Genomic DNA, 15,521 nt, shown 5'->3' with positions numbered 1-15,521 from the left:
CAGAGTTATCTACAGATGGCTGCTAACTTGTTTTGGGTTTGGAGGTACCCAGGAGAGGCCAAGCTCTGAGCCAAGGCAGGCTGCAGCTAGTGCCAGGCCTGGGGCCACTTAGCAAGAAATAAGGAATACACTGAAGCCAGCTGCTGCTTGTTTGAGAGATTTTAGGAAAGTCTGTCCTCTGAGGCAAGACTTTGGAAAAGCCACTGGAAATGGCTTGATAAGTCCCCAAGTTGGGTAGGGCAGGGTCTCAGGGAATCACCAGAATGGAGCAGAAAATGTGAGCCAAACTGGTGGAGACTCAAATTTGGGACCCCTCTGTCAGCTCTGTTGGGGAAGGGCTCAGTAAAGGAATAGTGGCCTCTGCCAGCACTTTAGTCTGGGAGAAAGTGTCTCCCCCAGCTCTTGCATTGATGCCAGACAATTTAGTTACTCCCTGAATGTCCCTAGTTCCTTTCAAGCTGCTGCCTCAATGAGGTAGCTCAGGGGGAGTGAATCCAAATAACTTAATGAGTGGGCCCTTTAAGAGGAGCTGCCTAGGACTCCAGCGGCCACCATATCACTCAGTCAATCCCCGCTGGTTTTTACAACCCAAAGTTATGGAGACTTCTTTTCTCAGCTCTGGAACCCTGGGCTAGCGGTCTGGTATGGGGCTGGCATCCTTCACTCCTCAGGGGGGACTTCTGTAGCCAAAATATCCCTCCCAATTAAAAACTGCCACACCAACCTGTTCCATGTTTCCACCCCTCCTACCGGTCTTTATGGGGCTTCTTTAATTCCCTAGTTGTGGAACTTCCATTCAGCTAAATTTCAGGCAGTTCTGAATTATAGTTGTTCTAAAGATTAGTTGTATTTTTTTTATATGGTTGTGGGAGGATTTGAGTACTGTGTTAACCCATGCTACCATTTTGTCTGAAGCCTCTGTTTCACATAGTTTTAAATGTGATATTGTTAATTTAGTTTTTCTCTATTTTCTTGCAATTTTATGCTATCAGTTGTTTGTTAATATGATTTCTTCTTTCTGTTTCTTACATCTACTTTAATTCCCAGTATACTCGGAGTTTAGCAGCAACAACTTTAAACTGTGACAGAAGAAACAGATATCTATATTACTGCTTTTCTTAAAACAGCCGCTCTTAATGGGTGGTCTCTAAGGATTCCTGACACTATTTCAAGAGGTCTATGAAGTCAGAACTATTTTTTAAGATTACTAAAATGTGCCGAAACCGGTTTGGCTCAATGGATAGAGCGTCGGCTTGGGGACTGAAGGGACCCAGGCAAGGGCATGTACCTTGGTTGCGGGCATATCCCCAGTAGGGGGTGTGCAAGAGGCAGCTGATCGATGACTCTCTCATCGATGTTTCTAGCTCTCTATCTCTCTCCCTTCCTCTCTGTACAAAATCAATAAAATATGTTAAAAAAAAAAAAAAAAGAATACTAAAATGTTATTTTCCCTTTTTTGATCTCATTTTCTCATGAGTGTATATTGGCCATATAGTGTGTGATGATATCATCACTCTAATAGCTAATGGCATGTGTGCTTGGTTATTCTTGTGTTTTTAAATTTTTTCAGTTTTATTTTCTGAACAGTAAATATTGATATAACCCATATAAACAAAAGCTCTTTGGGTCAATAATTTTTAGGAGTATAAGAAAGTCCTGAGAACAAAGAGGTTGAAAACTACTGGAAACAAGGTGTCACAGGATGTCCTGAAGGTAGACTATAATAAAAAACAGAGATGTGGGTGAGCCATTTCCTCCCACTTAGTCCTCCACCCCTGAGAGATTTGGTATGGGGGAGGCACATGGGTTAATGCTTGTCTAAGTAATCCCTCTAAACTTGAAAATGCTTAGTACAGTTACAGTAATTACTTGTTGAACTGAATTTCTCAGGTTAGCTCAGGCATAATTATTCACAAAACAATCTCACTCTTCTGAAATTAAGGGAACTTGAGTGGAACTTCCAAATTTTACTTCTTTATACACTTTTCCACTGTAAACAGGCAACCAAACTTCAAACTTAAAGAATGGTGTTCCTCCTCGGCCATCAGTCACTAGCTTCCAAGTAAAGGACCAGTAGATATCCGGATAGACTACCCAGGTTTTGTTTCTCTTTTAGGGTTGACTTACAACTGCTAACTAATGATCTGAATATAAATGTGGGTATAAATGTGGATAACCACACTGCCACCTCCTTAGAAAGCCAAACTCACTTTTCCTAAGAGTCAGTTTCCTCTCAAAGAAAATGCATTTACAAAGACAGGATCTTGTGTACTTTGTGGTGGTCAACTTTAAACTGAGACAAAGTATCATTAAAGTACAAATGACTGTGTTTATTTTTTTGTTTTGTTTTTTTGTCTCTTCTGTTTCTTACTATAGGGTATCCATAGAATCATTTAAGCATGGTGTCCTGAGAGAACAACTGGCTAACTTGGCCATGAGACAGAAGAGCCTTTTAGCTGTGGCAAAAAAACAGAAAAAAATAAGCCAGAAAATTCAAAACTACAAGAATGTTACCTCTGTGTCTGGTCTTAGTTTGAGGAAACTGCCATCCAGCTCAGTGGTCCCTTGTGAAAAGGACAGCCAAGAGCTTACCAGCCTGGAAAATTCAGTGCAGCCCCTGGCGGGTTCATTTTCTCCTAACAGCTCTGTTTGTGAAAGCACACAGGAGTCACAGTTTTCTCTGGAAACATGGAACGACAGCCAAAATACCAACACTTGTCTAAATTTAGGGACAGTGAGAGGGGAAGAATTTTCTGGAATTAAGCTGAATTCTAGACAAAATGTTAATGACTGTTCCTTGGATGAGTTTTCAAAATCCAGACCTTCAGATGGCACTAAAAAGATTAAGTTACCTGTTGCTTTTATTGCTCAAGAAGAATATTTACAAAAAGAAAATGATCTTACAGAACATACAACCAAAGGTCATGACTCCTATAGTCCTTCTGCACTAACTGGCCCATTAAATACTTCAGAAACCACAAGTTTACTTGTCCCAAATGATGCCCATCTGTCTACTGTTATTTGTGGTCAGACTCTTTCCAGTTATGATCCAAAAAGAGAAAACAAGAAAACAGCTTCCCAGCAACCACCTACCGGGGCATCAGAAACCCTGACACATCAAGATAGTGATGCTTTAGGCAGTGATACGGGGCATCAGACGAAACCATATCTTATAAATTCAGCTTTTGCTGTTCCACATGCAAATGACAGTCAGAGAATCTCCTCCTCTGGGTCTGGCCCTCAGCATACTGCAAAAAAGCCTTTGAACTCCAGCACAGCTCCTAAGAAGAAGCGGATGCAGATAAAGGATCTGATAGCACTGGGAAGAATTAATCCAGGAAGTAACATTTTGGAATTCAAAACACAGGTATCTTATTTTTTTCCTCTAAAATGATCTAAATTTTTAAAGTGAATAAAATTTGCTGTTGCATAGGGTAGACATTTACCTCCAACTAGTGAAATAGGGTTTGGCTGGGCTTCTTAAATGGAGGGACCACAACCATCGTATTCTTAGCAAATGAAATCATGCTTCTAGAGTTTCCCTGTACATTTTAATCACAAGTATCTTTGGGCTCTCAGACTGAAATTATATTGCAACAAGAAGGATTTAAGAGCAACATAAAAATAGTAAGCTGGAGCTGGCTTTGATTCCAAAATTTTGGAAATTACCAGTATACTGTTGCAGCTTCCCCTGATAAGAGATAAGTATAAATTCATCTTCCATAAAAACTTTGTTGTTTTTCTGTGTGTATGTGTTTGTTTGTTTTTTATCCTTATCCCAGGATATTTTTTCCATTGTTTGTTTGTTTATTTTTAGAGAGAGTGGAAAGGAGGGAGGAGAAGGGAAGAAGAGAAAGAGAGAGAGAGGAGGGGGGAGGGAGAGGGAGAGATGATTGGTTGCTTCCTGCATGCCCTGGCTGGGGCTGGATATTGAACCTGCAACTGAGGTATGTGCCCTTGATCAGGAATCAAATCTGACACCCTTTGGTCAGAGGGCGGGCACTCTAACCACTGAGCAAACTAGCCAGGGCTCTGTTTTTATAAAAAACAGTGACTTGGAGTTTGTGTAAATCAGACCCACTTAAAACAATATCACATATGCATAAAAGTAAAGGAGGGAAAAATAGTTTTGCTAGAAATGCTGACAAGAGTCTTCCTCTCCACATTCACTTTTTGAAAGGAATTCAGAGTGGCAAAGATTGCATGATCCAGGATTGCTTCCTTTTTTATGGACCATCCAACAGTTATTAATCCAGGCTAAACTGGAATTTAATCTGAATGACCTATATTTCCAACCCTTCCCCATCTCTGTGTAATTAGGCTTTTCCTAGTTAGTAAGCTTTACTTATAAGTTAGGAGAAAAAAAAAAAGAGAGAAAAAAAAATTTGAAAGCTTCAAACTATAATTTAAAGACCAAATTAGTAGCTTGATCTCAGATTCCTTGATGTTCCTCTTTGCTTGCCTGTCAAGTCAGTTTATTGCTAAGTAGTACTTACCTCAGATTAGCCAGAACAAATTACATTTTATTTAGTAAATTAATTACATTAACTCATATTTTGACAGTTGTGGTTATGTCTCTGAATTAGCTATAATTAAATTTTAATACAACTTTTCATATTAATAATGTTATTAAGATATAATTGACATACAATACAATACACATATTTAAATTTGACAAGTTGTGCCAGGACCAGTTTGGCTCAATGGATAGAGCGTCAGCTTGGGGACTGAAGGGTCCCGGGTTCGATTCCGGTCAAGGGCATGTACCTTGGTTGCGGGCATATCCCCAGTAGGGGGTGTGCAAGAGGCAACTGATCGATGACTCTCTCTCATTGATGTTTCTAACTCTCTATCTCTCTTCCTTCCTCTCTGTATAAAATCAATAAAAAATATATATTTAAATAAATAAATAAATTTGACAAGTTGTGACATACGTATATACCTATGTAGCCATAACCACAAGCATTATACAATATACATCAATCCCCAAAACTTCTTTGTGTTCTTTTGTACACCTCCTTCATCTGCTCCCTTCCCATGCCACTGTCTAGACAATTATTGGTCTGCTTTCTGTCCCTATACATTAGTTCGCATTTCTAAAAAAATTCTGTATAAGTGGAATTATACCATATGTATTAATTTTTTCTGACTTCTTTCACTGGGCATAATTATTTGAAATTCATCTTTGTTGTTTGCATTATCTCTGTATTATAGTTTCTCTGTCTTTTTTTTTTTTTTTTTTTTTTAACTTTCAACCCCTGGAGTAGTTTGTTTATTTTTATTTCCGAGTTTAGTTCATTATATGTATATACTACAGTTTGTTAATTCATCTGTCGTAGATATTTAGATTGTTTCCAATTGTTGGTTGTTACAAAGAAGGCTACTATGAACATTGACATAAAAGTTTTGGTCTGACAAAGATTTTCAGTATTTCTTGAGTAAATACTTGAGAGTGGAGTGGCAAAATTATATATAGTAAGTGTATATTTAACATTTTTAAGAAATTGCCAAAGTTTGTAACATTTTATATTCCCATTAGCTATCAATGAGAGTTATAGTTCCTTAGCCAATACTTAGTATGATTAGTCTTTTAACTTTAGCCATCCTTACATATATAGTGTAAATATATATATATGTAGTAGTACATGTGTTGTGGTTTTAATTTACATTTCTTAATGATTAGTTATGGTATCTTTTCATGTGCTATTTGCCTTCATATTTATTCTTTAATGAAATATCTGTTCAAATACCTTTTTTAAAATTATTGTTTTCTTATTGAGTTTTAAGGATTTTTAAACCATTGTTTTCATACATTTTGTCTGTTTTTTGCTTGCGTCAGGTGTTAGGGTAAATCTGGTCCCTGTTACTTCATGGCCAGAAGTAGAAGTTCACATATTTCATTAATTTTTTAATATTAACATTTTTTTTTCAGGAGACTACCCACAAAGCCAGTGTTTTATTGAATGGTAAAATTAAGGTAGAAAATGGTCAGATTTATCAAAATCCAGTCACCTGGCTCAAGGATCTTCTAGGCGGTGACAGTCATGTGACCTGGAATTATGCTTGGAGTAAGGTGGGTCATCTTTCACTTCATGCGCAAATGGAAAGATACATTTTTTTAAAAATGATAAAAACCACTTACTTTTTTTTTCTTTTAAAGAAATCTACAAGTTCTCCAAGCTCATTTTTGTCCCCAGGTGTCCCTTCTCAAATATGCTACATGCTTTCTCCCACAATTTCTATTTGCCAGAATTCCCCAGTGGCAAGGGCCTCCTTCCTTGCTCCTCACTAGGTCTTAGAAATTTGAATGCCCCCAATTTTCTTGACCCCAAGTGATTTCAGGTCCTTGTGACTCCATGTAGAAAATTTGGAACCACTGTTAACTTTAATAATCTTTTAATGTTATCCGCATTCTGACAGAATCTTCTTCTAAAGACAGAAGGAACCAGCAAGGGTCCTAAGATCTACAGAAGTTATGGTGCATTTTTATGTTTGAATATAGTTTTATCTATGAATTGCTAGTTCCCTTCAAAAGAAATATTTCTTTCACTCATACTTCCCAGACTTAGTAGCCTCCCCCTCAGTTCTGTCTTCTGACTTATAAGCCCTGTCTGACCACCAATTTGAAGACAGGTCTGTTTCCTTTCCATTACCAGGCTTCTTTTGGTCATGGGACTGAGCCCAAAGGGTGCCTAACCCTGCCAGATTTCCTAGGTGCTCCTCACTCTGTCAGTAACAAGCATTTATTGAAGATTTGGTAGACAGTATGCCAAATGACTTTCATATGTTATCTCTTGTAATCCTCACTACAACTTAATAAGCCAAAGGTGCTTGTTTTATAAATGTACAAACAGAATTTAAGAATCTTGCTAAAGAGCTAGGATTTCAGAATCCCTGACAGTGGATTTGAGCAGCGACTGCTGCCCTGACCACCCATCAGGAGCAGGGGGAGGTGGAGAAGCCCTCAGTGGCGATCAGGGCAGTTAGCTGCCACTCCACCTGCTGATGGTGCTGAGTGATCGAGACCAATGCTAGGCACCAGCAGTGGGTGCAAGCGGCAATTCTGGTGGTAGCTGTGGGTGTGAGCAGGGCCAGCATTGGCAGTATGTGCAAGTGCCAGGTGGGACCACAGTACACGGGAACAAAGAATCAGTAACCACCCCGATGACAGCAGCCGGCATCCCACCTTGGTCTGGCATCCCGCTCACCTGCTCCACCATCCCACTACAGCCAACGCTTGCCATGTTCTGCACACGCCCCCTGATGGTCAGCGCACATCATAGTGACCGGTTGTTCCACCATTTGATCTATTTGCATATTAGCCTTTTATTATATAGGATAGTTTTTAAATTCTATGCTTAATTATATACAGGTAACATATCTGGGAAAGGAACTTTCAAAGTGTGTTTCTGAAGAAGTACCCATACCTCTGGAACCAAACTTGGCACCTCAGCAACATCAACCTTGTCTTCCAGGTATGTGCAGGCCCACACCCATTTCTTAGTTATGAGAACAACACACAAGCCTACTGGGAAAGCACTTTTTTATTTTTGTCTTCTTTTTCTTTTGGGTGAAATTCACATAACCTTCAAATGACCATTTTTAGATGAACAAGTCATACACAGTGCATTTAGTACATACACTATGTTGTATAGTCACCACCTCTGTGTAGTTCCAACACTTCCATCACCCCAAAGAGAAACCCCATACCATTCAGCAACTACTCCCCTTTCTCCAGTTCCCTTCCCTGGGGTCTACCAGTCTGCTTTCTGTCTATATGAATTTACCTATTCTGAATGTATAAGAGAGTAGAAGGGATAGGGTAAGAGAGAGAGAGAAAGAGAGGGAGAGGAGAGAGAGAGAGAGAGAAACATCAAGGTGAGAGACACATTAGTTGGTTGCCTCCTGCACACGCCTGGATTGGAATGGGGATAGAACCTGCAACCCAGGCACATGCCCCTGACAGGGGCAGGCTGACACTCTAGCTACTGAGCCATGCTATACCTTTTTGTGGAACAGCTAGACTGTTTTCTATAGCAACTGAACCATTTTACATTCCCAACTGCAATGTACAAGGCTTCCAATTTCTCCATATCCTCACCAACACTTGCTATTTTCTGTTTGTTTATAGCACTCCATTTTTAACCACAACTGATTCTAGGATAATTAAAGAAATGATACTCTCAGCTCACAATTTCTTTTCCTTGGGTAGATTTTTTTTTAATGTCATGATTTGGTTAGTTTTTCATATTTTCTAAAAATATACTAAAATAAGTCTTTGCTTATTAGTGGAAACATATACAGTTTATCTGATGAAATAAACCTTAGCCTGAGAAAACTGAAAAGAATTTAGTCTTCACCAATTAGCTGCAGATTTTGAAATGATCTTAAAGTGGCAGCACACATTTTTTGAAAACTTAACTAATGTTAAGTTACCCTTCTTTGCTATAGTATTCCCTCTTCCTACCCTCCACCCCACCCCCATCCTCACCCTACACTAGTTGGAGACAATGTAGATAGAGAAGAGGTACAAATCAGAAGATAATAATACTGAAATAAACAGAGATATGAGCCAAACAGGGACTACTATCACTGTTGTATCGTAAAATAGCAAATGAGATACAAGATGCTTTAATGAGCCAATTAATTAGGAATCCTTTATTATGAGTTGCCCAGAGAGAGATGTCTCTTCCAAATCACTGAGCCATCACAAAGGAAGTTTCTTATATTTATTCCTTTTGAGCTTCTTTGTTTACAGATGTTACAAAGGGCTCTGTGTGAGTTATTGTTACAGACAGTTGTAAGCTTGAATACATAATGAGTTAGTTCTTGGCATAAGAATATGGGAATTATTATCAGTATTAGGCCATATTAGTCTATTACATTGGATGGCTAGCTTGCAAGGTCAGACAGTTAAGTTTATCTTTTTTCTATTATTTGAACTAAAAACAAAGTCATTTTATAGAATAAGAGACTGTCTTAAAGTGACAAAGTTTATAATGACATAGTTTACAGGACAAGGGATTATCTAACAATAGCAGAGAATTTCAAACAGCAGTTTTTTATACAAGATGGAAGTTAGTATGCTTCATCCATCACCAAGCCCCTATCAGGGCACTCTAGGGATTTTCCCTTCCTTACAGCAAACCCCAATAATTCAAAGTACTTTCCTCTCCTAACTTAATACCTCATCCACCCTAACTTCTGAGGGGCTTCCTTTGTCTCCAAAACTGGTTTCAGAATAGGATGCATTTCCCCCAATTTTCTGAAGACAGCTTCAAAAGTGCTTTTTATCATTTGAGAAAAACAGATTTGGTAAAACAGCAATTGTGGTGAAATTAAAAGCCTTAAGAAATGAAAAGGAGATCGTGTAGTAATTTATGGTATTTGGTTCCTAACACACACACACACACACACACACACACACACTTGAATGAAAGCCAAGTAAACTCTCTCCTAGATTCTAACCTCGAAGCAGAGCTGTAGGCCTTTTTTATACACAAAGGTTATCTGCTCCTCAGATTTTCCAGTGATACGTGTTAGGTCCATGCCAACAGGAGCCAGGCCAATTGACGTGAGAGTTTAAGAAATTTGAGACTATTGTGTCAGTGTCAGGGAAACGGAATTTATCAGGCGACCGTAAAAAACACACAGGGAGTACTCGGAGATCCAGGATAAACCCAGTTATTTTCAGATACACTAGTATAGTGACTCAGGGGGTCAGTCCTCCAAATCCTGAGTGAGTCAGTATGGAGGAGGCTTTTCCCTTTATGCCCTTTGGTGTCTTTGTTTTCTGTCTGTTTCCTACCTACCAGGCTTATGCGGTGGGCATCCACAGCCCCTCCTGAGTCAGTCAGAATGGGGAAGTTAGAGTGTATCTAAGTGCCTGGTCTGGGTGGTGCCAGTGACCTCCGCTGTAGCTAAACTGTTACATTCTTTGTTATGGCCCCTTTGTAATTTGGGAGTAATTAGGAAAACAGGTCTTGCTAGACCAGATTGTGGAAAAAGGGACAGTGACTTAAATTATAGGCTATCAAGAATGTACATTAGGTTACTGGCACAGATTCAGATTGCTAGCACCCAGACCCCCTGCCCCCCAAATATCTTATATTCCCCCTCATCAGCACCGAGGGAGTGTTTATGTTCTCTTATATATGGACTGGGTCAGGGTTGCACCAGCCAGCTGGGTAACTGCCTGCCCTACACAATAGGAAGTCCTTGGAAGAGAGCACAACTCAGGCAAAGGGGAGCAGCTGAGTCAGCTGTGGAGCGTATCTTATCTTCTTCTTCAGGTGCAGGTGTTTGCTTGAAGCCACAGGGGAAATTTATAACAATAAATTTCAGGAAGCATGTCCAAACAGGATAGGCCAAGGGTAGTACATCCTAAAACAGGCATGCATGTCCACCCCCAGCCATGCTTCTCCTTCCTCACAGGGACCACAATGCCCTGCTAAGTGAGCATGAAATTTAAAAAAAAAAATGATTTCTCAACTGCTATTTCTATTGCTGACAATGTAAAGTTTCTTGTTACTAAATTCTGAACTATCTTTCCTTTAGATATTTAAAAAAAAATTAATGCTAATTTGAGAACTGTGGAAGTACCAGAACCCACTTCTTACTACCTTGATCTGGGACTAGGAATGTACAGGCAGGTCCCTGCTGACATTCTGTAGGCTGCTGTTAGAGTTTTGTTTGAACCTTCTTGATTTAGGATTCTTTTGTACTTATTTTTTAAATGTGATACCTTACAGAAATCCAAAGACATGGCAAGTTAGAAAAGTGTGAACTTTTTCATGGGGGCTTAACATCATTTGTTCATTTGAAAATAGAACATGCTTTCTCAGGAAAAAATAGACTGTTTTTGCAATGATAACCATGAACATCTACTTACAGCTTTGTGACAAAGAATTTTTCCACCAGGGGCACTTAAAAACATAAAAATGGCCCTTGACTTACTGGTAATCTGTTGTAAAAAGTGACTTTAAAGAGTTTTCATAATTTCAGTGCTGTTATTGTGCTTCATTTCTCTGTAAAAGTGTAAGTAATAGAACACAGACATCCACAGGTGCTTCTGTTTTATGTGGTTAAGAACTTTTTAAACCGTAAACACCCAAGGAAGATGGGTGTTTGATAACAGCAGCGGGTTTATTTCAGCACCTATTTACAACTCTTAATTGTTTTTCATTATTTTCATCATGTTTTTCATACTGGTTTTATGATTAATACTCCTTTGACCTAATTCATAAAGTGGAGAAAATGGAAGAAAACTAACGCTTTGTTGATTATCTACCATGTGCCTGGCCCTCTACCAGATGCTTTTACACTTAAATACGTTATGCCATGTAGGAGCTCCTTTTCAGCAGAACTCCAGGGTTCGTGCTTGTACAACAAAGACACAAAAACCTGCAAATTTACATATAAAATCAAGTACCTCAAATCCAATTCAGTTTAAGGAACCACCTATTAAATTTCATTTTTTCCCCAAAGAATGAGGGCTGACAAAGTTTTAAACTTCAAAATATAAAATTCAAGTTTATTTCTTGATTCCAGTACAACTTCAATTTCACAGACGACTTTTGATCTTATTAATGTGAATCAATATCAATTATTAGTTTGATTTTAACTATCAAATCATAGCTCTGGCCAGGTAGCTCAGTTGGTTAGAGTGTCATCCCAATATGCCAAGGTTGTGGGTTTGATCCACAGTCAGGGCACATACAAGAATAAATAAGTGAACACACAAATCAACCTCTCTCTGGCTCTCTCCCCCCTCCCTCTCCTTCACTTTCTCTCCTTTTGCCCCCTCCCTCCCTTTTCCTCCCTCCTTCCTTTCTTCTCTTTCTAAAAAATAAAAATAAAAATAAATCCATAAACAAAATTTTTTTAAATTAAATATCAAATCATGTAGAACTCTACTATCATATTTATCCATTAGGATCCCTTTCTTTTAAAAAGGCATTGAACTTTTATTTAAGTAGCCATAATAGAATGTTTCCCTTAGTACAACTAGATATCCTATCTAATAAAAGAGTAATATGCAAATTGACCATCACTCCAACACAAAAGATGGCCACCCCCTGTGTCAAAGTTGGACACCACAAGATGGCTGGCAGCAGAGGGCAGTTTGGCGGGACCAGGCCTGCAAGGGAGGGCAGTTGGGAGGAACAAGGCCTGCAGGGGAGAGCAGTTGGGGGAAGCCAGGCCTGCAGGGGAGGGCAGCTAGGAACAGAGCTCTTGGACTACATGGTCTGTCTAACTGAAATTGCCTGGCAAAGATCACACCCATATTGGTGCTGTCTGTGGACTAAGATTCAATTTGCTGAATGATATAGAGCTCATATAGTTCTCTGAGAAAGGACTTTCTGAGACTGTCAGGAGGATGAAGAAGCCAGTTTCAGGATGAATGACTCTTAGTCTGTAAACAGGCTTCTTTCCCTGAAGATCAGCCAACACTGATTTACAGCTTATCTTGGGTATAGAAAATGGAGTGAAGAGTGATGTGGTCAGAAAGCCTATTATGTATGCTTGTAGACTCGACGAGGTCTAGGATTTGCAATACATTTAAATCTTTTTTTTAATGATTTAAAAAATATGTATTTTATTGATTTTTTACAGAGAGGAAGAGAGAGAGAGAGTTAGAAACATCGATCAGCTGCCTCCTCATGCCTCCTACTGGGGATGTGCCCACAACCAGGGTACGTGCCCTTGACTGGAATTGAACCTGGAATCTTTCAGTTCACAGGCTAAACAGGTTTTGGCTAAATCTTATTTTTAAAAGGCAGATTTTAATTTGTTGACATTTATTTAAACAGGAATTTCGAGCAAGTCAATGCCAAACATCCCACATTATCTACAAATAAATGAAATACTATTAGTCAGCGATCAAGAATTTCTCCCATGCCATATAATGGATCAGCATTGGAAGTACTATGTGGAATGTGAGGAGCTAACATTCTAAAGGCTTGTTTTCTTAATAATGTATTAGGTATTTGTTCATATTGTTAACTAACATTCATATTTCATGTTTGTGGTCTGGTGGGGCTATTTTTATAGACACTTAAGATGTGTATTTACTGTTGTAAGAAAAAAGCATAACTTCAACTACTGAAGTAAGATTAATACTTTTTTACCATTCAAATAAGGGCATTTAAAAAAATCTTTATTGTTCAAAGTATTACATAGGCTTCCTTTTCCCCCATTAACCTCTTCCAGCCCGCTCCTGTCCCCACTCCCATGCCCAGGCCCTCACCACTCCACTGTCTGTGCCCATGGGTTATGCATATATGCATACAAATTTACTGGGTGATCTCTTCCCATCTAACCTCCCCTGCCTTCCCTTGAGGTTCAACTGTCTGTTCATGCTTCTATGTCTCTGGGTCTATATTTGCTCATCAACTCAAATAAAGGCATTTTTCAAGTAAACCATATTGACTCTCTGGCTTTCTTTTTCCCAACATAACTTTAAAACTAATCTTTTTATCAACACCTCTACCTTTGTATAAATAATAGTTATTCCTTAAGGGAAATAAGGATACAAGCAAGAGTGGTCATTGTTAAAGAAAAAAAAAAAAAGTCTTGGCTAAAGTGAATCTACTTCAAAAAAGAATTCAAGTACCAATACCTTTCCCCATTTACTTTGAAATTTATCTCTAAATAAAAATTTGAAATTATCGAAGAGATTTAAGTTTTATAAAATTTAGCATAGATAGAATTTTAACTGTGCTGAGTTTTAGAACAAAAACATGAATCACGTGTTGATGTGGGGCTGATTATTTTAACTAGGATGTAATTCATCTTTAACTTTTGCTACATTTTCATGAAAGTTTTTTTAAATAGATATATTCAAGAGCATTGTACGTTTTCTCAAGGGATAACCATATTATTCTTCACTTATTCATCATCAGACTCCCAAATAAACTCTGTGGCCTAATTATATCCCTTCTCTCTCATTTGAGAAGTCAAAATTGCAATTAAAATTACTCTAGCAGTGCTAGAATTTTGAGGGAAGGCGGAAAGGAGATAGGATGGTATTTTTTATATTTCTTATTTTAAGTGTATAGAATTTTAAATATCTTTATCACTAACAGTTACCTGTGAGGAGAAAAGTTAGTGGGGCTGGGGATCTAAGGGGAAGGAAAGAATTTTAACTACATGGACCCTTTGGAAAATTTTGAATGGGTTCTATGTGTGTGTTCTTTCTATTCATATACAAATTTTAAGTTTCTGAAAAGAAAGAACCTTGGAGATTTACCTATTAATAAAAGTATAAAGACACCTTCCTTTGGCTTCTAGTACTTGTTTTCCTCTGGCACCCAAGACCCAGGCCTTCGCTCCAGCCAGAGTCTGCCACCTTCATCTTTGCTGCAGACTCCAGTCTGCATTCTTCTTTGTCTTCACTGTGGCCAGAGTGCCGCTCCTGTAGATCTCTTTGCCACCCCTCCCCCATAGCAGGTGTCCTGCCCCACCTGGCCACTCCATTTGGGTGGCTGCCATCTTTGTCCTTCTAATTTGCATATTTCCTCCTGATTGGCTGGTGGCCGTAGCAGAGCGATGGTCAATTTGCATGTTTCTCTTTTATTAGTGTAAATAGTAGGTCATTTTATTTTTCTTCCTTTGAGAGTCCATTGAAAATGTTTAGTATAGAATAACCCTTCAAGTTGTAGTGTTTGAGAACTGAAAAGAGTTTCATTAGCCTATATAATAAAAGGATAATATGCAAATCAACTGAATAGTGTAATGACTGATCGCTATGATGCACACTGACCACCAGGTCAACAAAGGAGCGCTCCCACAGGGAGACCACCATTTAGAAGCTAGGCTCATGGCTAGTGAGCGCAGCAGCGGTGGCAGGAGCCTCTCCTGCCTCCAAGACAGCACTAAGGACGCCTCAGGGATGCTAGACTGCCTGTGAGGAGCAGGCTTAAGCAGCAGGTGGACATTCCCCAAGGGGTCCTGGACTGCAAACGGGCACAGGCTGGGCTAAGGGACACCCCCTGACCCCTAGTGCACAAATGTCATGCACCATGCCTCTAGTTCCATCTTTTTTCATCCCTCTTATGGGATGAATTGTGTCCCCTCAAAAGTCATATGTTGAGCTCAGCCTGTGTGGTTCAGTGTTTGAGCATTGACCTATGAGGTCACAGTTTGATTCCTGGTCCGGGCACATGCCTACATTACAGGCTCAATCCCCATTAGGAGGTGTACAGGAGGCAGCCAGTCAATGATTATCTCTCATCACTGATGTTTCTATCTCTCCCTCTCCCTTCCTCTCTGAAATCAATATATATATAGATTGTATGTATATATAGATATAAAGATAGATATGTTTCATATATATATTTTATATATATATATTTAAACTCATATATTGAAGTTCTAATCACCAGCACCTCAAAATGTGACTGTATTTGGAGACAGAGCCTTTAGAGGGGTGATTAAGTTAGAATAAGGCTGCGCCTAATTGATTTTGACTGTTCTTATATGAAGAAATATAGTTACACAAAAGGACCTCAGGGATGCAC

General features: G+C 38.9%; 1 protein-coding gene across 1 annotated transcript in view; it reads left to right on the top strand.

The window, feature by feature from the left end:
* Window positions 1-13,422, top strand: part of ANKRD31 (ankyrin repeat domain 31) — an 82,171-nt gene extending 68,749 nt beyond the window's left edge. The window contains exons 22-25 of the mRNA XM_036410581.2: window positions 2,377-3,367; window positions 5,933-6,073; window positions 7,373-7,475; window positions 12,813-13,422. Coding sequence (XP_036266474.1) covers window positions 2,377-3,367; window positions 5,933-6,073; window positions 7,373-7,475; window positions 12,813-12,958 — 1,381 coding nt within the window. The 3' untranslated portion in view covers window positions 12,959-13,422. The remainder of the gene's footprint in view (window positions 1-2,376; window positions 3,368-5,932; window positions 6,074-7,372; window positions 7,476-12,812) is intronic.
* The last annotated feature ends 2,099 nt before the right edge of the window (window positions 13,423-15,521 follow it).

The sequence above is a fragment of the Pipistrellus kuhlii genome, unplaced genomic scaffold (assembly GCF_014108245.1).
Source record: "Pipistrellus kuhlii isolate mPipKuh1 unplaced genomic scaffold, mPipKuh1.p scaffold_m20_p_4, whole genome shotgun sequence".
Lineage (NCBI taxonomy): Eukaryota > Metazoa > Chordata > Mammalia > Chiroptera > Vespertilionidae > Pipistrellus > Pipistrellus kuhlii.
Note: the sequence above shows the minus strand (reverse complement) of the source record. Positions and strands in the feature narration are given on the sequence as shown.